Source organism: Zootoca vivipara, chromosome 12, assembly GCF_963506605.1.
Source record: "Zootoca vivipara chromosome 12, rZooViv1.1, whole genome shotgun sequence".
Lineage (NCBI taxonomy): Eukaryota > Metazoa > Chordata > Lepidosauria > Squamata > Lacertidae > Zootoca > Zootoca vivipara.
In genome coordinates this window covers 51,926,674-51,952,841 of record NC_083287.1, presented here as the reverse complement: position 1 = coordinate 51,952,841, position 26,168 = coordinate 51,926,674, and the positions used below count along the sequence as shown (strand labels likewise).

At 48.3% G+C, this 26,168-nt stretch overlaps 1 protein-coding gene and 1 non-coding gene across 2 annotated transcripts in view; both read right to left on the bottom strand.

The window, feature by feature from the left end:
• Positions 1-26,168, bottom strand: part of MINDY4 (MINDY lysine 48 deubiquitinase 4) — a 96,631-nt gene that overhangs the window by 6,000 nt on the left and 64,463 nt on the right. The window contains exons 16-17 of the mRNA XM_060280935.1: positions 11,872-12,052; positions 8,245-8,317 (exon numbers count right to left, since the gene is read on the bottom strand). Coding sequence (XP_060136918.1) covers positions 8,245-8,317; positions 11,872-12,052 — 254 coding nt within the window. The remainder of the gene's footprint in view (positions 1-8,244; positions 8,318-11,871; positions 12,053-26,168) is intronic.
• TRNAQ-CUG (transfer RNA glutamine (anticodon CUG)) lies at positions 9,939-10,011 on the bottom strand. The gene has a single exon. It is a non-coding gene; the product is annotated as a tRNA-Gln (tRNA).

Here is a 26,168-nt window from a genome sequence, read left to right as displayed (position 1 = left end):
ATAAGTGGAGGAGGGGGAAAACCACTTCCGCATTTCTCGGAGGTGGTGTTGTGGGCGTGGCCCGTCTCGACCCTCGCGAGGGGGCTGCAGTTCAGCCCTCTCGCGATCGTAGGTTCCCGCCTCTGTCATACCCGGCCGACCAGTAGCGTCGGGAGGCGGGGCCTTCACTACCTTTAAATCAGGACGGAGGCGGGAACACAGCCTCTCTTCCCTTGAGAACCCAGACCTTCGGATCAGCTTACCTCCTTCGGATCGGAGCTTACCCTCTTCAGATCGTCGGATCGGAGCATACCTCCTTGCCCTGAGGATCGCTGCAGAAATCGCTGCAGTCTTGCCTCTTTTGAGCTGAAATCACTACAAAAACGGCGTTTTTAAACGCCACGTTTCTTCCTTAGCGTCAGGCTCAGCAGCCCTCAGCAGGATCGTGACCGCGCGGCACTGTCCCGACCAGCCTCAACTCGCTCAGCGCTTCGGCATTACCCTCGGTGGTGTCTTCGTTGCGGCGTTGCCTGGAGGTTGGGGGACCCCCCCCCCAGTTCTTTACCGCATAACTTCTCCGGCGCCGCTCCTTCTGGAACAACATTCGCTGCGAGCAAGAGGGCCACGGTCGGGGCTGCCATAGCGACGCCGCCAGGAGCCGTTTGCCGGCGGGGCTTACCCACCCGGGACCGTCGTTAACCCTCAGCACCGTTGCGCAGGCATCCCTTCCTTTGCTTCTCTCCACGACACGCCGGTGGGCTCGCCGGGGACTCCGTGGCATAAAAGCGCAACTCCAACGCGGCATTCGTTCTGTGTGCGGTAACGTACTGCTTTCCATTTCGCTCTTGTTGTTAGCGGGGCAGCGCGGTCTCCTCTGTGGGGCTTGGACCTGTTGCAGAGCCCACAGTATTTTGTTGTCAGGTCGGGGTTGCCATAGCGACCTGATTTCTATCGCCATTTCTAGTGTGTCCGTTTGTGCTTCCCGTGGCCATTTTGAGTGCGTCTTCCGGCACCCGGGCGGCCATTTTAGTGGGGACACGTGCTTTAGCGGCGGCCATTTTGAGAGTGGCCGCAGGCGCCTCCCACCCTCGGCCATTTTGAGTGTGTCTTCCTGCTCCCCTGGGCGGCCATTTTAGTGGGGACACGTGCTCTATCGGCGGCCATCTTGAGTGTGGCCACAGGCGTCTGCTGCACGCGGCCATTTTGTGTGTGGCCACGTGCGTTTTTCATAGAAGCCATTGCGAGGAGGTCGACGCGGGTACCTCCCTCTTGTTCATCATTTGAGGAGGTCATTCTCCTGCGTCTTGGCAGCGGCGCTTGGGAAAGACACGCAATTCCCCCCTCCCCTCAGGCCTGATTAAAGCCTTGGTTTCTGCTACGCGGCGCTGCTGGCCTAAGGCGCCCTCTCAACAGCTGGTCTCTCGCCGTGTCTTTTCTTAGTTTTCTGGTTTATTAGGCCTTTTCTTTTATAGCCTTTTCATTGCCTTATTGTCGCTGTCCCAGTTGGTCTGTGCTTTTAACATCCCCTTCAAAGGAGGAACCAATTGGCTTCTTTTAAATTGTTTCCCGGTGGGCGCTTATTGTGCGATTGGTGGGCGCTTTAAGTGACGCCCCAACGCGTTTATTCTGCGTTCCTTATCTGATTTGGCTACTAAGTCTGAGCAAGTCTCTTATCTCTTGTCCTAATTCATTTATTGGATAAGTTTAATATAAATAAATAATTATTAGCTTAGTTGCCTCTATAACCCTTTAAAGTTGCGATTGGCATTGTAATTAGCCAGATTAGTTAATCCGGAATTTCTCTAGCATATAGTCGCCTTACGCAGATCCTTTAGTACTTTTTATTACTTTATTTACTGTATAATTTCATTGGGTCGGTTCCAAAGGGAGGTTAGAACTGACGAGGCATATCTTCACCACTGAACATCTTGATATCTTCATATCTGACCAGGAGTCATACTTAACATTACCCTTGGCTTCCAGAACCCCAGGTTGTGTAATTTCTCGCAGGACGCATTAAAGATTCCTGTTTCGCGTTGTTCCTTTAATTGCTGGCAAATAATCTTGCAGGAAGATGCCTTCGGGACGTAGCACGCGTAGCAAATCCTCCAAGGGTGCTGCCCCAGTAGGGGGTGCCAACGCCGCTTCCTCAGCCCCGGCTACCACATTTAATCCCGAAGCCTTGGCCCAGGTAGCTTCCAATTTGCAGAATATTTGCAATCAGTTGGGACCCCTGTGTTCCACGCTGGCCCCTTTGTGTGTATCCCTTGCCTCCGCGAACAGGGGGGCTCAGATTAATTTTGGGAATACCCAAGCCTGCGTCCCTGAGTCACCCCCTGGAAATAGCCAGCTATCCAGCTCTCTCTCTTTCTTTAGCTCACAGTCCAGTGGTGGTGGGGATCTTGGCGCAGCTGTTGCCCTGTCTCCTAACTCGCAGCAGGACATGGGCGCCCAACCGGGCACGTCAGCTGCTTCCCTCCAGATCCTCCGGCAGACTCAAGCCATGACGCAAGCTTCTCAAGTCGCGTCTCAGAACCCCAGTAATTCCCTCCAGTCTGCCCCGCTCTCTACTATCCCCCTCCAGTTAGGCTCTCCAAACGACCCGGTGGGACATAGCTCGCAACAGGTTTTGGTGCCCCAGCGGGGTACCTCGGCCGTTTTCCCGCAGCACTCTCAACAGGCCCAGACCATGGCTCAGGGCTCCCTGACCGCCTCGTCAGCCACCTCTCAGGTCACAGTTGACCCCACCCATACCCAGGTTTGCACACCAGCTTCGCCTCTCATGTCTGCTCAGTCCGTTTCAGACCTCTTTAGGGCTCAGTCCGTGCAGGCCCAAGCCGGGCCCTCTCTGCTGGCTGCGGTTCCAGCATCATCGCGGGAGACTGCTGACACGCGGACAATAACCGAGCCAGCGGGTGCCGAGCCTAGTCAGGCGGGAGGTAAAGCAAAGAAGAAGACTGAGAAGCGGAAGCGCACCAAGAAGGACGACTCAGATGAGGACTCAGGTACGTCGTCCGATTCCGATGCAGATATTCCCATGGAGGACTATTGGGGGGTGGCGGAAGAACAGATGGGTCTTCCTTATTGGGTGCACAGGAGGCGTTCTAGTTCCCATCGCAAGGGTTTTGACGGTACCCTCGAATGCCGGGGTGGGGCATTGGTGCCAGAGGCTAAATCCTCCACCAATTCGGACACTGACATAATTTTGGGATCCCATCTGTCTAACCGGAGGCGTGAAAAAATCTTGAATGGTGATTACATCGATATTTTCACGCTGCTGCCACCAACTCATATGCTTGGAAAGGGGGAGAAGAGGAAGCAATTTGGTAAGCGTAGGTATCGAACCCCGCGTGCAGACCGCACGTTCGAGAACTGGCAGACCGGTATCCACATTTGGGTGGCAGTAATTGCTGCAGCATACCCCAAGCGGGCAATGCATTTGTTAGCTTATGTAGCTGATGTTAGGCTGGCCTACTCGATGGCGGGGGAGGCGGCGGCTCTTAACTACGATGAGGATTTCCGTAGAAACGCCTCTCAGAACTCAAGAACACGCTGGGACCAGAGGAATCAGCACTACTGGAGTAACCACGTGGTGCCATTTGTCGAAAAGAAGCAGGCGGAGCCGCTAAAGTCAGCCAGGTTTGAGCCCAGGAAGGACCCGCGTCGCAGGGTCTGCTGGGAATACAACAAGGGCCTCTGTCAGAGGCCCAATTGTAAGTACGTGCATGAGTGCGACAAGTGTCTCGGTCAGCACCCCGGAGTTTCCTGCTACAAAGGGAGGCAGCCCTTTCGTGGAGGAAAAGGGGGGGGGCTCCAGCCATGGTCCCAGGAACCCCCAAAGTGCCGCCCAGGGATCAGCCTCCGGCCAGAATAGGTACTAATAAGTCCCTATCCCTGGCATTCACCCCCATAAAGCTTTCACCACTGCGCCGACTCTTGAATATCTATCCCAATCTCACCGCCTCCTCTTACATCTGGGACGGCTTCTCGCAGGGTTTTAGAATCCCGGTGCTCACCCCTCCGTTAGCAGGTGACCCACCAAACCAAAAATCCGTGCGCGATAGGCCGGATATAGCAATCAGGAAAATAAATAAAGAAATCACCGCAGGTCGGGTGGCGGGCCCATTTGGGACACCTCCCATACCGGACCTGCACATTTCCCCCCTTGGCATGGTACCAAAGAAGACCCCTGGCGAATTCAGACTCATACACAATCTATCTTTTCCAGATGGCAAATCAGTTAATGACGGCATCCCACAGGACCTTTGCTCAGTGAAATACACATCATTTGACCAGGCTGTTAAACTGGTTAGACAATTTGGAAAGGGGGCATTGATGGCCAAATGCGATATAGAATCGGCATTTCGGCTTCTGCCAGTTCATCCACACGACTTCAAGTGGTTGGGTTTTAAGTTTGAGGGTGCGTACTTCATTGACAAAGCCATGCCTATGGGTTGCTCTGTCGCGTGTTCAGCCTTTGAGGCCTTCAGCACATTCTTGGACTGGGCCCTCCGCTTTAAAACAGGCTTAGCAGGTGTTACGCATTATCTCGATGATTTCCTTTTTGTGGGCGGGGCAAATACTGGTGAGTGCGCGAGGCTGCTGGAGGCCTTTGCTTCCCTCACTCGAGACCTCGGGGTCCCGCTTGCAGCCGAAAAAACAGAAGGGCCTGTAGTCAGCTTAACTTACCTGGGCATCGAATTAGACACCGTGGCCCAAACGTCACGCTTACCTCAGGACAAACTGATTGCGCTTAGGGAACTAATCCTGCAGCTGACCCCCCTTAAGAAAGTCACTCTTAAACAGATTCAATCCCTGCTTGGGCATCTCAATTTCGCTTGCAGGGTGGTTTCGCCGGGGCGCCCCTTCTGTCGACGCCTAGCTAGACTGACAACAGGTCTCAAGCGCCCATACCATAGGGTCCGTTTACCCAAGGGAGTAAAAGCCGACCTCGAGGCTTGGCTAACATTTTTGGATCACTACAATGGTGTGTCACTTTGGCAGGACAATCTGACCTTACATTCAGACTTCCAAGTACAATCTGATGCTGCCGGGTCCTTGGGTTTCGGAGTCTACTTCAAGGGCAGATGGTGCGCTCAGCCTTGGCCCGCCAGCTGGCATGCCTCAGAAGTCACACGGGATCTAACCTTTTTGGAGTTCTTCCCAATCGTGGTCGCGGTCCACCTGTGGGCCGACGAATTCAGGAACCGCCGGGTCTGCTTCCGGACTGATAATCAGGCGGTGGTCAGCGTGATGTCCAGACAATCTTCCCGTTCTGTGAGGGTCTCTGCCCTTCTGCGGGCTTTCGTGCTGCGCTGCCTAGAACTGAATTTACACTTCACGGCCAAATTCGTTCCGGGGGTTAATAATGATATTGCCGATGCGTTGTCTCGTTTCCAGATGGACCGCTTCCGCTTGCTGGCACCGGGGGCGCAGCAGTGTCCAGAGCCGTTCCCGGAATCCCTATGGAGCCTTGGGAGCGAGAAATCTTGAAGGGAGTATTCGCTTCGGTTGCCCCCTCAACTCTGAACTCTTACAAACGCGTTTGGGCAGAATTTTCTAAATTCAGAAATAAAGGTCCCTCCCCTTCACCTTTGGGCCCTCCCACGGAGAGGGAGGTCATGCAGTATGTGGTTCACCTAAGGGGATTGGGTCGTGCCGCCAAAACTCTTAATATTCACACGGCAGCGATCTCCTTCTTTTGCAAATCCCTGTACTCCACGGATCCTTGTAACAACTTCCACTTGCGCAGGGCCATGGAGGGATGGCAGAGGCTACAGCAGCCAGCCGGTGACACCAGAAGACCCGTTACTTTCGACCTGCTGTGCGAGATTCACTGTCAGTTGTCGACCCTTTGCTGGTCCCCTTATGAGGCGAGCTTGTTCTCTGCGGCCTTCTCACTAGCATACTTTGGGGCCCTCAGAGTGGGGGAGCTAGTATGTGAGGACAACCCTGACGGGCCCTCCTGTGGGATCAGGATGCAGGATGTATCTTTGTCAAACTCGTTAGCAGTAATCCACATCCGCCGCTCTAAGACAGATCAGCGGGGATTGGGGGCCACCATTCGCCTCCCAGCGTTGGGGGGCCAAGGTCCGTGTCCCGTTAGGGACCTCAGGCACTTCCTATATTTGAGACCGGCCGGCACAGACCCTCTGTTGATCCACCAAGACAGTTCTAAGCTCACGCGCACCCAGTTTACACGGGTTTTACGCAAGGCCCTCTCGCTGTGTGGCGTTGACCCGAGCCAGTTCTCCGCCCACTCCTTTCGTATCGGGGCAGCAACCTCCGCGATGCACTTGGGCCTTTCAGCAGAAAGGATTCAAGACCTGGGGCGATGGAAGTCCAACGCTTATAGAGGTTACCTGCGCCCCACTTCATAACCCCAGGCTCCAAACGAATCCTCTGTTTGCCTGTACCTGATCCCCCGTCTGTCGTTACTTCCTTTTCAGGTGGGAGCCGCATCAATGTGTGGATTGCGGGTCACAGCATTGTGCATTGGGCCAAAGAAAGGGCAATGGAAACCGGTCGTGGGAGTGATCTTGGCCTCCCGGAAAATGTCAAAGTATCGTGGATTGCCAGGCGTGGAATGCGCTGGAAAGAACTTCTGCCTGCTGTCTTGGCAAGGGCTGCTTCAGTTGGGCCCCCCCATGCGCTGGTCATACAGCTGGGGGAGAATGATTTGGCGTGTCGAAACGCGGTGGAATTGAAATGGAATATTGTTGAGGACTTTAACAAGTTACTGGCTTCTTTCCCGGGGATGACGTTGATATGGTCCGCCTTATTGCAGAGGCGTGTTTGGCGTGAGGGGCTCTGCCCGAAGGCTTTGAACAGGACCAGGAGGCTATTGAATTCATTTGTATTGCGCAGGGTCCTCGATTTGAATGGGCAGATAATTCCCCACCCAGAGATAGTACGTACTGAAGCAGCCCTTTATCGTAAGGACGGAATACACCTTTCACCAAAGGGGAATGACATTTGGTTAGGTGATATAACTAGGGGGTTAGAGCATTGGTTGAGGGTGTGAGCGTATTGGCGGCGAGCCTTTGGGGCTCGGGTGGCGGTTAGGCATTGGAAAATTTGCATAGATAAAGAATGGGGGGGCAGATTGCGTCATCCTCTGCCCGGAATTGGAGATTTAACCCCGTTAAAGGGGTTCCGGGGGCGGTCGCTTTGTCCTGGGCCTACGGAGGTCAGGGCCTTAGAGCACCCCCCAACGGTGGCCACAGGAGGTGTCTCAGTAGATACATATCACTGGGCTCCTACCTGGTGGTTAATTTCTCCCGGACTGTAACACACGGGTTACAGTCGGATATAGTCGGTTAGGTTCCAATGCCTAAGCCAATACCGCTCAACATCCTTAACCAATAAAGTTGTGGCCTTTTCACCCACTTAAACGCATTTCACTGTGTCGTGTCCTTTATTTCCGGGGAGGGAGGGTCATTGCCACACAAAACCACTTCCGCATTTCTCGGAGGTGGTGTTGTGGGCGTGGCCCGTCTCGACCCTCGCGAGGGGGCTGCAGTTCAGCCCTCTCGCGATCGTAGGTTCCCGCCTCTGTCATACCCGGCCGACCAGTAGCGTCGGGAGGCGGGGCCTTCACTACCTTTAAATCAGGACGGAGGCGGGAACACAGCCTCTCTTCCCTTGAGAACCCAGACCTTCGGATCACCCACCCACCCGCCCTCTTGATAGGCAGTTAGGCAGGTAGGCCGACGCTGCTATGGAATTAGTCGGTCGCCTCGGTTGGCCGTGGGGCCGGGTAGGATTTTTTCCACTTGGGTTAGCCAACCTGGTTTTTTCGCCTACCTCATAGCATTCCGTCACAACTTGGTTTGGCGGTTAGGCATTGGAAAATTTGCATAGATAAAGAATGGGGGGGGCAGATTGCGTCATCCTCTGCCCGGAATTGGAGATTTAACCCCGTTAAAGGGGTTCCGGGGGCGGTCGCTTTGTCCTGGGCCTACGGAGGTCAGGGCCTTAGAGCACCCCCCAACGGTGGCCACAGGAGGTGTCTCAGTAGATACATATCACTGGGCTCCTACCTGGTGGTTAATTTCTCCCGGACTGTAACACACGGGTTACAGTCGGATATAGTCGGTTAGGTTCCAATGCCTAAGCCAATACCGCTCAACATCCTTAACCAATAAAGTTGTGGCCTTTTCACCCACTTAAACGCATTTCACTGTGTCGTGTCCTTTATTTCCGGGGAGGGAGGGTCATTGCCACACAATACCCCCCCCTTCCCCAACGCTGGATTTCACCTACTTGGTCCGAATGCAGTGTTCCAATGGAGGGATGAGGTCATCATCCTTTCCTTCGATGTAAGGCTGTGAGGTATCTACAGGGAAGAAATCAGGCATCCATTAACGTTGCATGTGAGCGGATCAAGCATACTTCACTTCATTATATTGTGTTTGGATACCTGTGCAGAAATAACTCTTGCTTTATAGCAAAATTTCTTTAGGCCCAGTGTTTTGGTCAAGACCACACCCAGTCTTAACCTGAGGAAAGGCTGGCCCAAATCACCCATCAGTCTCATCTAAGTTTTACTTAGGCTGCTGGTTTTTTTAGTTGCATCTTTGCCCGTTCACCAGGATATGTGCAAATATATCATCGCTTCCTTGTTTCGATTTCCATTGTCGTTTCTGTTAGAATAATGCACATTTTCTTGTTGGTGCTATGGGGCCTCTTAAACTTGATTCAGCTTGGAGTTCCAGCATGTTGGGGTTTTTTTGGGGGGGGGTAATAATTTTTATGAAATTTTCTGTTTTACAATTTAGAATATTCATTTAAACAACCTTAAAATGTCAATGACTTCCCTTCTTCTCTTTTCCATGATTCATTTTGCATATCATAAATCCCTGCATATTTTGCATAAACTAAACCATTCAGTATTCCATTATTACATCCATCAAAACTTGTTTACACTGTTGAATTGATCTTAATGCTGCCAATGTTTTCAAGTGTACACAATTCCCGCCCCCATATATTCAATAAACATTTTCCAACGTATGTCCTTCTTGTTCTCTTATTCTCTTATTCTATATGATAGGTCCGCAAGCTGTGCGTATTCCATCAGTTTAAGTTGCCATTCTTCTTTAGTTGGGACCTCGCTCGTTTTCCATTTTTGGCCTAACAAAACACGGGTTGCAGTAGTGGCATACATTAAAAAAAAACCTTTTTGACACCTGGGAATTTCCATCTGAATTACCCCAACAAAAAGAACTCCGGGTTTTGTTTTGTTTCTGGAAAAAGTACTTGGTTCCAGTATGTCTGAATCTGGTCCTATTGCTGTGTTCTAAAAGGAATTTCCCCTTTCCTGTCTTCGAGCTGGAGAAATCTGATTGTCCCTTTGACGGAGGAACTGGGATGTAGAAAAAGCAGGGGTGGGATTCAACCCCTTCTGCAGGATACGGGCCCTGGGGGCAAAATTTTGGGGGTGCTGTAAGGGGAAAGGCTTACAGAGAACAGCCTCCCCTCATCAGGAGCAGCTTGTCTCCGAGCAGCCACGAGAGCGAAGGGTCTGATGGGCAGAGCTAGGAGACGGAAAGGGAGGGCCAGTCCTCAAGCAACATCCAAGAGCCATTGCTCCATAGGCAGGAAGAGAGGGAGGGAGAAAGAGGGGACAGGAGTCAGTCAGTCCGCAGGCCATTCCCCCCCGACACCGGAATTGAGGAGGCGGAGAAAAGGGAAACGCTTCACAGTTCCGAGGCTTTTATGTTGGTCTAGAACCCGGCGATCGCCAGTGCAGGAATCTTATTCGGAGTGAGCGGACATGAAACCACCAGCTCGTTACACTGTAAATAATGTGCACTAATAAAACCATCTTAAAGACAAGCATGTGGAGGGTCGTTACTCAAGAGTAGCCACATTAACCCTGACAGGTGCCTTTGGTGAGCGTGACCAGAGGCAAAAGCAAGCAAAGCCGCAACTGCAATCCCTGAAATGCAGGCATCTTTCGCCCAACATGGGACTCGAACCCGCAACCCTGAGATTCAGAGTCTCATGCTCTACCAACTGAGCTAGCAAGGCAGACATTCCTATACATAAACATCTCTCCATCACCCAGGCAAGCAAGAGGCAGCCCCAGAATTCGAAGACTTATCCCAGCCAAGCAAAAGCATTCTGTTAAGTACCGTGTCTCTACAAACTCCTTCCCTCTTTTTCCAGCTAGAGCTTTAACTTCCTTGGTCAGTTTCCCTGAAAGCGCCGTGGCCCAACATTTTGGGGACATTTGCAAATGTTTCAAAGATCCCTCATGCTAATTGTTGTGCAAAGGGTGGGTGGGCGGGTGGGATTTTTTTATCAGGATCATGTTTGGGGAGGGGAGGGTTAAGCGTCCTCTCCCCGTGTGTTGCAGTACGGAAAAGTATCTCACCCTCCGGCCAGGCAGGGAACTAGGACTTTTTAAAATAAAAGCCAGATAGTTCTACCAGCCATGAAACTGAAGCGCTATCTATTTGGACCCCGAATTCGGCCACTGAAGCCACCTTCTGACGATATGATAAAGGGAGAAAGAGGCAGGCAGGGCGTAGCCCCGGGGGTCAAATGCTTTGGGAAGCTAGAAGGGAGGTGGGGAGAATTTCAGAGCTCAGCACCAAATTCCACTCCCCTGCGGCTTCGTTTTCCCGGCTGCTGAACGACAACTCTCCGTTTCATAACACCCCCTGCCCCTCCCCCTTGCCGTTCCTCTATGAATAGCAGCCCACAGCTCTGGAGCAATTGGCAGTCGGGGATGCCAGGATGGTTAGACGCGTGGGTGCATTTGGAATGAAAGCAAAGAGTTTTCCTCCGTTCAAACTGCAATGCGGCAATAGGCCGAAGAACAAGGAAAGGGCTGGAAAAGTTTGAGCCGTGCAGGTACCATGGCAGCAGGCTGGGGGTGAAAAAGGTAAAAAAACCAGAGTTATGAAGGCATCTAAAGTGAAACCTAGTACATGAACCACAGCTACAAGAAGTCAACAGGAAGCGGCTTTTCTCAAGCTTCGGTCTTTGGACTACAATTCCCATCATCCATGACCACTCATCCTATACAGACACGTCTCCATATCAGGCATAGACAAACTCCGGCTCTCAAGATGTTTGGGACTACAATTCCCATCATCCCTAGCTAACAGGACCAGTGGTCAGGGATGATGGGAACTGTAGTCCCAAACATCTGGAGGGCCGAAGTTTGCCTATGCCTGCTCCAGATATTGCTCAAATGCATCTCCCACCATCCCTGGCCGTTGAACCAAGGTCTGATAGGAGTCTGGGCTAAAATAGCTGGGGATGATGGGAGATGTAGTCAACCACACGCAGGGACCTGAAGTTTAAGGAGTCTGGGATGGTAAATAAGGAGAGATTGCGGATACCACCGTGAAATTGCATCTATTTTGAATGGTTATCCAGAAATAGGATTTCACAAATTTCAAGACAGTGAGACCAAGCAATGCAGTGTGGGAAGACTTTAAGCTAGGGGTTGCCAACTGTTTTTCCAATAGCCCCTGCTGCTGTGCTTGTAGCAGCAGGTTGATGTGCAAGAATTAATCAGGTGAGGCTCATTCCACAATTTCATCTGCTTTTTGTGTGAACTGGGATGATGCAAGGGAGTGAGTCCTTCAAACCAGAACTGAAGACCAGGATCAAACCATGGTTTGAAAAGTTGTCTTAAACCATAGTTTGCTGGCTCAAATGTAAAAGCAAACTGTGGTTTGTTCAAACTTATTAAGCTGGGCATGCCAAGAGGGAAGAGAAGGGGAGGATGGAGCTCACAGAACTTCTCCTTGCCTTCCAAAACATGGTTTGGAAAATCAGGAACGAGACATCTGAAGGCACCCTAAGCGTCTTCATGAAATGCACGATTAAAATCACATGCCCAGACCAGTTTCAATCTTTTGTTTGTCTCCCTACCGATGGTTAGACGGATATCGTCTTGCTGATTGGCTAAGCCGTCGTAGTAATAGAGGTCAAACCGCCTCTCGGTTTTCCAGTCCGCGAGCAGATCCTTCCGCAAGCAGAAGAGAACGCTGAAATGGCTTTCGCTGCACACAACCCAGATTGGGAACTTGGGGGTCTTCAGGTAACAGCCAACCTGAGCAAAGGGGAGAAAAAAAGTACACACGTTTGGGACAAGGTTATATTTTCACAACTGGATAATGCCTGAAGGCTCTTTCGATCTTATTTTCACAGTGGAAGACCATAAGCATTTTAAGTAGTGTGAGGAAAGTCCCTTCAGATGTCATTTCTGTTTCCTTGCAAAAATCACAATCATAGTAATGTATTTATATGCCACTCATCTGACTCGGTTGCCCCAGCCACTCTGGGTGGCAAATTATTTTGCCAGGTAAGAACATTCCTCTTCAACCAGGCCTTGGGGCTTATTGATACTCTACAGCAGGCATCCCCAAACTGCGGCCCTCCAGATGTTTTGGCCTACAACTCCCATGATCCCTAGCTAACAGGACCAGTGGTCAGGGATGATGGGAATTGTAGTCCAAAACATCTGGAGGGCCGAAGTTTGGGGGTGCCTGATCTATAGCCTTTTAAATGTGTCTGTGGGAAGGAGGGTGTTATTGTTTTGCTGTTTTGTTTTACTTATTTACTGGTTTTTATCCTGTATTTTATTCTGTGAAGCGCCCTTCTTATGATGAAGGGCAGTATATAACTCTAATAAAAAAATAAAAATAAAACCACAGTAAAACATCACAGATTAAAGACTTCCCTAAACAGGGCTGCCTTCAGATGTCTTCTAAAAGTCAGATAGTTGTTTATTTCCTTGACATCTGATGGGAGGGGGTTCCACAGGGTGGGAGCCACTATTGAAAAGGCCCGCTTCCTGATTCCCAGTAACCTTGCAGTGAGGGAACCGCCAGAAGGCCATCGGAGCTAGTCCTCAGTGTCCAGGCTGAATGATGGGGGTGGAGACGCTCCTTCAGGTATACTGGGCCAAGGCCATTTAGGGCTTTCAAGGTCAGCACCAACATTTTGAATTTTGCTTGGAAATGTAGCAGCTTAATTCCATGCTGCGGATGTGACATTTGAAAGCCTAGGCATTGTTGGCAAGGCCAGTTGGCAGCTCTTTGAGTGAGAAGGACCCGTGTTGTGAACAACATCAGAAGAGCCCGGTTGAATCTGGCCAAAGACCCATCTGATCCATCATTGTGTTCTCACATCCTAAGCTCTTGCGATTCCTAGCAGCTCAACACCATCACCGTCTGGCCCAGAGGAAAACGTGGGTGAACATTTGATCATATGTGGTGGAACTGTAAGGTGGTAAAAAGATTTTGGGAAATGATATATAATGAGTTGAAAAAAATGTTTAAAATAACCTTTGTTTAAAAGCCTGAAGCCTTCCTTTTTGGAATTCTAGGTGCCGAAATCCCAAAGGAGCAGAAAAGACTATTTATGTATGCGACCACGGCTGCATGGATGTTATTGGCCCAGAGATGGAAAGAAGATAAAGTCCCTACCAAAGAAGAATGGTAGATGAATTGACTATGCTGAAATAGCTAAAATGACTGGAAGAGTCAGAAATAAGGAAGACCAAAATGCTAACAGGGAATGGGGATTTTTTTTAAAAAAAACTTATCTTAAAGACCATTGTAAACAGTTAAAAGTAGGATAGGAATATCACTTGTAGTTTAAGGTTAATTCTGGACATAATGGAAGAGGCAAAGGGTTTGGATTATCATAAAAGATCCAGGAGGAGTTGATTAATGATAGGACACACAAAGGGGAGGATGGAACTCCAGGAGATTCCTTGGAATCTTGTTTTTATGGTTTATGTTTGATATATCTGCAAAAGTATAAGTTGAAAAACCAAATAAATAAATTTTTAAAATAGAAAAGAAAAGGTGGGTAAACATGCAGGTTGTAACAGTTTAGGGAATAATAAAAAATATTTCAGAGGAGGAAGAAGAGGAAGAAGAGGAGGAAGAGGAGGAAGAGGAGGAAGAGGAAGAGGAAGAGGAAGAGGAAGAGGAAGAAGAAGAAGTGAGGGGTAGGAGGCGATTCAGAGGGGCTCTTATCTATGGGTCCCTTAATGGGTCACCATCAAATGCCCAATGATGCCGACCTTTGACACCAGTTCTGAACAGAACACCTGCTTTCCAAACCCTGTGTCACTATAAGACCACCTGACCTGCTTTCTTTTCGATTGAAGAATTAGATAACCCTATTTCCACCCCCTCATTGGGGGGGGGGGGGTTCTGCACCTCATTACTTTGATAATGACTATTTTTAAAGCCATTGTTCTATACAATGGTTTGCTTGTTTATTTCTTGAGTAAATTTTTGAGTTGCAAACAGAGGCCCACAGTTATAAATACGCCGTCAGAATTAAACAAAGAGAGAGAGAGTGAGAGAGCAAAAGGTAAATTTCAAATGGGGGAAAGATAATATCGCAAGGATTTCCTTTCGAACGCATGCATATGGAAGCATTTTGAAAAGCAAACAAGGCGTCCAGCCCTTTCCCACTCCAGAAGAAACAAATTCTCAAGAATGCTGTTTGATGTGAAATGAGAAACACATTGAAAACATTTCTCCGGAGCGAAACCGCAAATGCCGCTCAATTAAAAGATTTTCAAACTTTCTAGCTTCAAGGAACCTTATCCACATATATTTGTTCTTTAAAAACATACAACAAAAAAAACCCTCCATGACCAACACAGAATGCCTGTGACTTGCATAGCAGGGACAGACAGAAAGCTAGGCTGGATCTACTGGTAGATTTCTGGGTGGTTTGCAGAACATTGTCAAAAATCTCTTGACTCTCCACAGTTTAACAAGAACAGAGAGGAGGAGGAGGAGGAGGAGGAAGAAGAGGAGGAGGAGGAGGAGGAGGAGGAGGAGGAGGAGGAGGAGGAGGAAGAGGAAGACTCCATCTGCCTCACCTCCACAAAGACCTCTGGATGCATTTGCCCAGAGTCTGGCTGGCATCTCTTCTATGCCTGCAAATTTCATTCACTTTTGTAAAAAGAGGAAAGTTGTATCTAAATAATGAGTCCAATAGGAAAAACAAAGAGCAACTCTGAAACAGTTCAGGATGCTTTGCAAACCTGATGTACAGATGTATGTTACATCCTGTGGCTGGTGCCTATCTATAGCCTATAAATTTTCAAAGTTAAAAGCCAACTGTGGATAACCAGCTTTCAAAATGCTATAGTTGTGCAGAGATGAACGAGGCATCAAATCAGAGCGCAGAACAAACCTCTCACCTCTTTTGATTGGTTCCAACACATCCCCAGCGATCCACTGTTGTGGGGAAAATGGCGGGTCCAATACGATCAGAATAACTGCATACCTCACTGCCCTTCTGACCAATGGAGCTCTTGCTTTCTCTCATAAAAATGAGCAGTGGTTTTTCATTTTTTGGGGGGAAATGTCAACCTCTTTTACAAAGGGGCCTCTTCAAAGGCATAGCAATTGCCAACTCCCCAGGAGAAGTCCATGCCTGTTTGACTTCATTCCATGCTTCTGCGATGGTAAATCAATTCCTCTCAACAAGGTGACCCTGGTCACTTCCAGAACAAAAGTTCTTTACACCCAAAGGCATTTTGCCCCTTGGTCAGAGCTGCGGGGCAGATTTTTTTTCCCCTGCAGCTACTTAAAGGGGTGTGTGATGGGAATGAAGCCCAGGCTGCTTCTCTGCCTTCAATGCTTGCAACATCCCAAGATGCAAACAGGGGTCAGGTATCAGTTATTGCCCTGTTTTACGAGATAAAAGGAAGGCACTACAGCAAACAAGGCACCCCCAAAAATTGCCAAGGAGGTTACATTGGACAGAGCAGAGAAGGGAGCTAATAATAATAGCAGCAATTTATTTCGTTTGTGAATCACATCCTATGAAACATCTCAAAGAAATTTAACATCAAAAACACACACATAACATGATTTCATAGATAAGAACAATTTCAAAACCAATACAGATTACAGGCTGGGTTAAAAAAAACAACACCTCTGTCTGAAAGGCCTGTTGAAAAATGATAGGTTTTGATAGGTGCTGAAAAGACGAAACGCCTGCCAGAAGCAAGATGGAATGAGTTGCAAGTATTTGACATCAACACAGGCCTTTTCCCTGCATCTGCAAAGCATTTCACACTGATTATCTCAGAATGCCTTAGGTACAAGAAACAGAAGCGGCCTGGATTTTTTCTGAGACCTTTTTCTTCGATGGTTCTCTTTTTCTTTTCTTTTCTCCCACCTCCCCAGGTGGGATAAAAGAACTCCACCGTTCTTTATGACATCCCCACCCCTGCAACACGTATCCCACAATGCCCTGGAAGGATGCCTGGTCCGGGGCCTTGTGGGGGATGCAAAATGGCGTCCAAACGGACACCACAGGAGTTGTCCCTGTCCCTCAGGGAATGCACAAAATGCAGTAAAACAAGGGCATGGAACCCTTTCAAGTTTGATGGCCTCCTTCCGTCCTGACTGATCTTCTGAGGGCCACATACAGGTGTTGGATGGAGCCAAAGGTAAAAGGGTGTGGTGCAGGATAGAAGGCCAGCCTCTCAGCTTCCACACCGGCTAATTGACCTGGAGGCGCAGGTCAATTCTGTGTCCAGGGCAGCTGTCTATCAGCTCCATCTGGTACACAGGCTGAGACCCTACCTGCCTGCAGACCGTCTTGCCAGAGTGGTGCATGCTCTAGTTATCTCTCACTTGGACTACTGCAATGCGCTCTTTGTGGGGCTACCTTTGAAGGTGACCCGGAAACTGCAACTAACCCAGAATGCGGCAGCTAGACTGGTGACTGGGAGTGGCCGCCGAGACCACATAACACCGGTCCTGAAAGACCTACATTGGCTCCCAGAATGTTCCTGAGCACAATTCAAAGTGTTGGTGCTGACCTTGAAAGCCCTAAACGGCCTTGGCCCAGTATACCTGAAGGAGCGTCTCCACCCCCATCGTTCTGCCCGGACACTGAGGTCCAGTACAGAGGGCCTTCTGGCGGTTCCCTCGCTACGAGAAGCCAAGTTACAGGGAACCAGGCAGAGGGCCTTCTCGGTAGTGGCACCCACCCTGTGGAATGCCCTCCCACCAGAGGTCAAAGAGAACAACAATTACCAGACTTTAGAAGGCATCTCAAGGCAGCCCTGTTTAGGGAAGCTTTTAATGTTTGATGGATTTCTGTTGTCTTTGTCTTTGTCCATGGAGTTTTCTTGGCAGGGATACTGGAGTGGCTTGCCAGTTCCTTCTCCAGGTGGATCACGCTTAGTCAAAACTCTCCACTATGACCTGTCCATCTTGGGTGGCCCTGCATGGCATAGCTCATAGCTTCTCTGAGTTATTCAAGCCCCTTCGCCATGACAAGGCATTGATCCATGAAGGGAATGAAGGGATCATTCTGTATTTTAATGTTTTGTTGGAAGCCGCCCAGAGTGGCTGGGGTATAAATAATAATAAATTATTATTATTATTATTATTATTATTATTATTATTATTATTCAGCCTCTGCTGAAATTCCCTCTGGCGAAGGACAACCTGCTAAATCTCAAGGCAACCAGTTTCATGGCCAAACAGCTGTTGGTCTCTCCCAATAGTTCAGGTGAAATACGCTTCCTTGCCATTTCCAATCCACTAGCTCTAGCCCTCTGGGGCAACAGAGAATGTGTCTTCTCCATCTTCTACCTTGACAGATACTGGAATATACCTGCCGCACCGACCCTTAACCTTCCCACTTCCCAGGCTGAACATATCTAGTTTTTTTCAACTGGTCTTCACAGGAAATGGCTTCCAGAGCTCTCTCCATCATGGTTGCCCTCCTGTGGATGAAGCCCTAGTTTGTTAGTGTCCATCCTAAAATGTGCCGCCCCAAATTGTACTCCAGATTTGGCCTGATCAGCGCAGATCAGCAAAGAACTTTATTATAGAGTTCCCTTAGGTGGGCTCAGCAAAGCAGGATCCTCAACCAACTAAGCTAAGCACTCCGTTTCTTATTTATATTTTCAAAATACAAAAGTGATTATTACAAATTCCACAGTGTCATGAAACATCAAGACAATGCAGTCATATAATTTCCACCCTGGTCGATTACAAATTGGGGGAAAGGGTAGCAGTACATTGTTCCTTTTTAAAGTACAGTTTGATTGGAAGTTACCTTATTTTTCCGTCTATTTGGGGGGACTCAGATTTAAGAAAATGGGGGGAGATGGCCCTGCCCCCTAATTTTTGACTTTATTTTTTAGGGGGAAAACCTAGTCTTATACACGGAAAAATACGGTAGTTGTTAATGCATAGCCAAATGCTGGCCTTTTATCATACGACAAGGAAATCTATATGCAATCATTTTTCTCCCATTCCAAACATAACAATAACTCTCTCTTCAAAAAAAGTCCATTCTACTTGAGCAAATGCCTTTTGTGTATCACTATCTAAGCACTAGTCTTGATTTTTCATTATCTCTTATACTGCGATTGTTACTTTACCAGAAAATCTTCTATACCAGGGTTCCCCAAACTCGCAATAATCGCGTATGACTTCCGGGAGTTTAGTCCTCGCCTTCTCAGGTGAAGATAATTTGGTTTTAATAATAGTATTTTCTCTATGATAAATTAAAATAAAAAATTATGCCACATACCCTTTGAAACCCTTTCACATACCTCAGCAGGGAGGAGTACCATACTTTGCGGGAAAAACTGTTCTATACAAAGCCACCTTCCCTATTAATAATATGTTTAGGTGACAGACAACATGGCCACCCAACATTTTATAGTCCAGAGATATTGGTCTGAATAGTCCAATCTACAAGAGATCCCTTCCAAGCTTAGGTTTTAATATGATGGTTCTCTCAGGAGCTGTATCCCCCACTAAGCAGTCATTCATACCCAATGTTACTTTTGAAGGCAATATGCTTTTATATTACTGATAATATTCACAGGAGAAGCCAACTGGGCCTGAAGCCATATTTTAACTTACTGTTCAGACTTTTCTTATTGTTTCTTTTACATCTTAAACTCTGATTAGAGTTTCCAGGAAGCTAAATCGCCACCATCCAATCAATCAAAATGCATTTTCTTCTCTGCTGTTGAAACCACATTCTGACTGGACGTATTCCACAAAATCTATCATCTGCCAACATCTCTCCCTTCTACCACTTCTTTCTGGCCATGACAATTCCATACGACTTGCTCATCCCCAAAGCAAAATTACACCTTACTGCCCGTCATTCGAACGTGTGGTAAACCAGACTCCAATAACAGATTCCCATCAATTCAAACTCCCAAGCTCAATCCTTGCCGAGTTCATTAATTCAACAGTCTCCGATCCATTTACAGCCAATCAAAAGCTCCAGGTCAGTTTCTTGACATCAAATGTCCAACTCAGCTCTATAAATAATGTTTACAGCACCACTCCTTGGCTTGAGCAAGGGTTCCCAGCACAGTTTATTGAAAGATGTTCCCATCACAGTCCATTTATCAGATTCCCAACAAGGCTAAAATCAAGTACTGTACTTGCTCCCCATTCTCTTTGGAAAAAACACACAAGGTGCATCTTGTCTATGGGACCAGTTGCTCCATTTGTCCCGACCCTCCTCCCGTGGCTCCGCTTCACAACTCACTGGTAGAACACAAAGTTTTCATGCAAAACATCCCTGGTTCAATCCACGACATCTCCAAGGCTGGGAAGGAGATGCCTGACACTCTTGAGAGATGCTACCAGCCAGCGTTGACAATATTGCAGTACAGTCATACCTCGACTTACGAAGGCTTCGACTTCTGAAGAATTCGACTTCCAAAGTCTAAGCCTCTGGAAGTATTTTCGGCGCGGACATTCTGCACCCATGCAGAGCGGCGCACGCAGTCGGTGCATGCGCAGAAGCACAAAATCGTGCTTCGCGCATGCGAAGTAATCAGTGTAGATGTAGGAGTGTAATCTGTCAAGGGTGCTTCCCTGCCAAAGCAATGCACATGGCAGAAAGCTGACTCTTTATTGTAAAAAATAACACAGTCACTTCTACAGCTCTGGAGACCTACGCACACCAATCTAACAGCTAGACAGTTCTATTCCCAGGTCTGTGCACTATGGAGCAGTTGCAGCAACAGATGAGCCCCCCCCCCCAAGTTTATGTACCTTCGCCCGATGGGGCTGCACACATGCAGAGACTACGCCTGCATGGAAGCTGCTTCTGCTCATCCCTCTTCAATCCGCTCCTGGTTCTGGAAGAGGGTGGTGCAGGAGAGAGTGGAGATGCACCTGGCCCTTCACCTGCCTGATGTGCCTCTTCCTCCTACCCATCCCTGTGCTCCACCCTCCAGCTCTGAAGCCTCTCCCCCTGCCTCCATCTCTTGCCTCCTGGCTGGTACAGGTCCCCACTGATCACTAGGCCCCTCTCCCGAGTCAGACTCCAGCACCGCTTCCCTGCTACACAGCCGCCAGCGTCCTGCCAGTCTCCGATATCATCCATCATTGGCATTAAATTCAATTACTTGTAGGGCATTGCCATAAACACCAACACACACAGACACTTGGGCAGAGTCCTGTTAGTTCAGGCCTGTTCTCACAGCGGTCAAGTAGAGGCCCACGGAAAACCTGCAAGTGGGACATGAGCTTCCTCCAGGAGGCTGAAGGATTTGTCATTAATAGAATGCATTCCCATATGGACAGGCCGCGTCCGAAAATAAACACGAGGATCAGGCTGTTCTATGATCACTTGCAGATTTGAATAGGAACGGAGAACATGAAAGGCAATGAAGAGAGGAGAGAGGATGGAAAGAATTGAGAGGTTCAGAATAAATATAACAAGCTCAGATCTTGACAGGGAGGTGAATCAACTGTGTGATGTAGCAGCAAAAAAAAAAAGAAAGAAAGAAAGAAAAGCTAATGCTACTCTAGGCTGCACTAACAGAAATAGAATGTCCCGATCAAGGGAAGTCATAGTTCCGCTCTATTCTGCCTTGCTCAGACCACACCTGGAATACTGTGTTCAGTTCTGGGAGCCACAACTTAAGGCAGGCATATCCAAAGTCCGTTTCAGGAGGCCTAATCCGGCCCGCCGGTCGGTTTAATCCGGCCCCTGTGGCAGTTTATTTCCTGGGGTTAGATTCTTAAAAAAAAACCTCAACAACTTCAATCCTAAAGAAAGGATAACAACTTTGGTTGGCCCTTCAGCACCACTCCTCATGGGCCTTCACTTCATCAAATCTGGCCCCCTTTGAAAAAACTTTGGCCACCACTGATAATTAAAGGATATTGACAGAGGAGGGCAACCAAGATGATCAAGGGTCTAGAAACCAAGCCTTATGAGGAACGGTTGAGGGAGTTGGGCATGATTAGCCTGGAAAAGAAGGGACTGAGAGGAGATGGGAATCATAGAATCATAGAGTTGGAAGAGACCACAAGGGCCATCCAGTCCAACCCCCTGCCGAGCAGGAAACACCATCAAAGCATTCTTGACAAATGCCTGTCAAGCCTCTGCTTAAAGACCTCCAAAGAAGGAGACTCCACCACACTCCTTGGCAGCAAATTCCACTGCCGAACAGCTCTTACTGTCAGGAAGTTCTTCCTAATGTTTAGGTGGAATCTTCTTTCTTGTAGCTTGAATCCATTGCTCTGTGTCCGCTTCTCTGGAGCAGCAGAAAACAACCTTTCTCCCTCCTCCATATGACATCCTTTTATATATTTGAACATGGCTATCATATCACCCCTTAACCTTCTCTTCTCCAGGCTAAACATACCCAGCTCCCTAAGCCGTTCCTCATAAGGCATCATTTCCAGGCCTTTGACCATTTTGGCTGCCCTCTTCTGGACACGTTCCAGCTTGTCTGTATCCTTCTTGAACTGTGGTGCCCAGAACTGGACACAGTACTCCAGGTGAGGTCTGACCAGAGCAGAATACAGTGGTACTATTACTTCCCTTGATCTAGATACTATACCCCTATTGATGCAGTCCAGAATTGCATTGGCTTTTTTAGCTGCTGCATCACACTGTTGACTCATGTCAAGTTTGTGGTCTACCAAGACTCCTAGATCCTTTTCACATGTACTGCTCTCAAGCCAGGTGTCTCCCATCCTGTATTTGTGCCTTTCATTTTTTATTTTTTATTTTCCCAAGTGTAGTACTTTACATTTCTCCTTGTTAGAATTCATTTTGTTTGCTTTGGCCCAGTTGTCTTAATTTGTTAAGGTCATTTTGAAGTGTGATCCTGTCCTCTGGGGTATTAGCCACCCCTCCCAATTTGGTGTCATCTGCAAACTTGATCAGGATGCCCTCAAGCCCATCATCCAAGTCATTGATGAAGATGTGGAATAAGACTGGGCCCAAGACAGAACCCTGTAGCACCCCACTAGTCACTACTCCCCAGGATGAGGAGGAGCCATTGATGAGCACCCTTTGGGTTCGGTCAGTCAGCCAGTTACAAATCCACTGAATGGTAGCATTGTCTAGCCCGCATTTTACCAGCTTCTTTACAAGAATATCATGGGGCACCTTGTCAAAGGCCTTGCTGAAATCAAGATAGGCTACATCCACAGTGCTCCCCTCATCTACTAGGCTTGTAATTCTGTCTGGGAGCCATCTTCAAAAATCTCAAGGGTTGTCACATGGAAGATGGAGAAAGCTTGTTTTCTCCTGCTCTGGAGGGTAGGACTCGAACCAATGGATTCAAGCTACAAGAAAGGAGAGTCCAACTAAACATCAGGAAGAATTGTGTGACAGTAACAACTGTTTGACAGTCAAGCCAGGGTTTGAAACTGGGGCCTTCTGCATGCTCTACGTCACTGAGCTACAGCCTTTCCCCTGTGGACAAAAAGCCCAACCGTGCTTGGAAAGCCATAGGTTCCCCAGCCCTGCTCTAGGAACTGCATTTATCCTTGAACATAGGCCTTCATCCAGCCAGCCTGCTATCACGGGACCTCAACTCTGCAAAGATTATAGTTAAAAGGAGGATAACAGATATAGAAAGGCAGAGGGATTTGAGTAAAGTACCCCACTTTCTTATTCAGGAGGAAAGGAGATACATACCCTGCCCTGTGCATATCTATGCCACCTGGAAATACCATCTCATAGAAGAGCTTTCACGTTAGTGCGATATAGCATAATGCCCTCAGCAGTTCTTCAAGGGAACTATAAACGGACCCCAATGTGCGAGAGATGCTGCCCGTGTGGATCTGGGGAAGTGGAAACTATTGGCCACATACTCCTGCGATGCAGCTACTACGAGGAGGTGCGAGGCGAGCTCATCCCCCGATGCTGGCTGAGCTTCCTGGACACTCGGACAATTTCTCTATAGAGTGGCTCCTTTCAGATGCTAACTCTAATGTGAGAGCAAGGGCAGAGCTATTAGATGTACCCTCCCAAGTAGTGATACCTGCTTTTATCTAAAAAAATTATAATGGTGAAAGTTTAGACATGTTATTTATATATGTGTTGGCGTTGGTGCTGACCTTTAAAGCCCTAAATGGCCTCGGTCCAGTATACCTGAAGGAGCGTCTCCACCTCCATCGTTCTGCCCGGACACTGAGGTCCAGCGCCGAGGGCCTTCTGGCGGTTCCCTCGTTGGGAGAAGCCAAGTTGCAGGGAACTAGGCAGAGGGCCTTCTCGGTAGTGGCACCCGCCCTGTGGAACACCCTCCCATCAGAGGTCAGAGAGATAAAGAACTACACAAGTTTTAGAAGACATCTGAATGCAGCCCTATATTGGGAAGTTCTTAATGTTTGACCTTTTATTATGTTTCTATATGTGCTGTAAGCTGCCCAGAGTGGCTGGGGAAACCCAGCCAGATGGGCGACGTATAAATAATAAAATTATTATTATGACTATTTATGATTAACTAGATACCACCCAGCCCTAGTTATGTGGCGCCTGTAGGAGTGCCAACTGCACCGAAGTGGTCAAGCAGGCGTATTTGGGTATACCTGAAGGAGTGTCTCCACCTCCATCGTTCTGCCCGGACACTGAGGTCCAGCACCGAGGGCCTTCTGGCGGTTCCCTCGTTGCGAGAAGCCAAGTTGCAGGGAACTAGGCAGAGGGCCTTCTCGGTGGTGGCGGCTGCCCTGTGGAACGCCCTCCCAACAGGTGTCAAAAAGGAAAACAACTACCAGACTTTTAGAAGACATCTGAAGGCAGCCCTGTTCAGGGAGGCTTTTAATGTTTAATAGATTATTGTGTTTTATTCTTCTGTTGTAGGCCGCCCAGAGTGGCTGGGGAGACCCAGCCAGATGGGCGGGGTATAAATAATAAATTATTATTATTATTATTATTATTATTATTATTATTATTATTATTATTATTATTAGTCGTCGTCGTCATAGTACTCTCCCAAGTAGTGATACCTGCTTTTATAAAAAAAAATTTATAATGGTGAAAGTTTAGACATATTATTCATATATGTACCCTCCCAAGTAGTGATAATTTCTATTACCTAATAACTTTTATAATGGCTATAGTTTATATTTATTGTATATATTTTAAATTGTATATTGGATTGTTTGATGTATAAATGCGTGTGCTGGTCGAGAACCGTAAAAATAAATTAACTAACTATCCTTGAACATGTGGCTCTCTCCCTACTGCTTTTCCATCCCTGGTTTCAGTTACTGTGAGTTTATTCAGTGCTGAGTGAGCCCATTTGCTGACATTTCGGGCAGGAGAATTAAGTGTGTGTGTGCGTGTGTGCACGTGCGTGCGTGCGATTGCAAAGGTTTGGGTTCAGCTTGGTTTCTGGTAATGCCAGCTTGCTTAAAGGAGTATTACGAGCCTCTCTCTGTTTACACACCAGTGGTTGAGAGGAGACAGCAAGCCCGCTCTCCCCCAGCCCGCTTTAGAACCAAGCCGAGGAAGAATTAAACCCACTAGAATTTCATTTGCTTTTCACTGCCTCCCTCGTGCGCCCGGAGACTTAATCCTTCCAACACACAGTGGAAGGCACATGTTCTCAATAATGATATATATATATTTATAAAACCCAGCCTCTTTGCATCAGGAGTTTCACTTAAGGCAAAAAATGGGCATGCCCTTTTGCAGGGATTTCTGCAATTGATTAAGTCGCTCGCCAGGAGCCCAATTTCCCCCAGACGCCGTATGTTAATCAAATGCTAGAATCCCTTCAGAGTACAGGGCGAAATGTGGGGTATTTACTTATTTATGGCATGTATTACTTAGGCTTCTCGGAAGCCTCGTGAACAAGCTCTCTGGGCATCACGCAAGATAAAAGAAAAAGTCACAATAAACCTTAAGAATCCAACCTAGGCTAAAACCGACCAATGTAAAACACAACAAAAATCACAGGAGCTAAAGACAACCCCCCAAAAGCAGGCGCTGGAGGCAACAACCATACCAGGGAGGCAGACAGAGCAATCTAGGCCAACTTTGCACCAGTCCGTGGAAGGTTTGGACTGGGTTGGAGTGTCGGCCCAATCCTGCCTGCCTCACGCCAGGACAGAACTCCCGCACAAAATGGTTGTTGACTGTACTATGTTTCCAAACTGGTGTGTTGCCCGGAACTTCCCAGGCCACAAACATTTTGGGTTTCATTTTTTGGACCCACGCTTGTGTTTTCCAGGCAGCGATAACATGGGGGAAGCTTTGGAGAACGACTAATGCAGCAAAATGATCTGTGGATGGCCCAGTATGAATCTGCCATTGGTTCACTATTATTGTACCATGGACATTCCAGTCCAATGCAGGGCCTTTATGTTAGCCCAACAGAATGTTTCTCCCCCAGCTTTTGTCAAGGGGCAGATATCCAAACATCCCCAGAAACGATAGACATTGCAGATGTTCTTTGAATGCGCCAGACACTGTAGAACGTAACCTTTTCTACTGTCCACCGTACAACCAGCTATACAAACATGTGCTATCCCCTCTTTTTTGGGTAGTCTAACATCACGGCGACCCAGGTGATCACAGGGACCCAGGTGGCGCTGTGGGTTAAGCCACAGAGCCTAGGGCTTGCCGATCAGAAGGTCGGCGGTTCGAATCCCTGCAACAGGGTGAGCTCCCGTTGCTCGGTCCCAGCTCCTGCCCACCTAGCAGTTCGAAAGCATGTCAAAGTGCAAGTAGATAAATAGGGACCACTCTGGCGGGAAGGTAAACGGCGTTTCCGTACGCTGCTCTGGTTCGCCAGAAGCAGCTTTGTCATGCTGGCCACATGACCCGGAAGCTGTCTGCGGACAAACGCCGGCTCCCTCGGCCTATAGAGCGAGATGAGCGCCGCAACCCCAGAGTTGGACACGACTGGACCTGATGGTCAGGGGCCCCTTTACCTT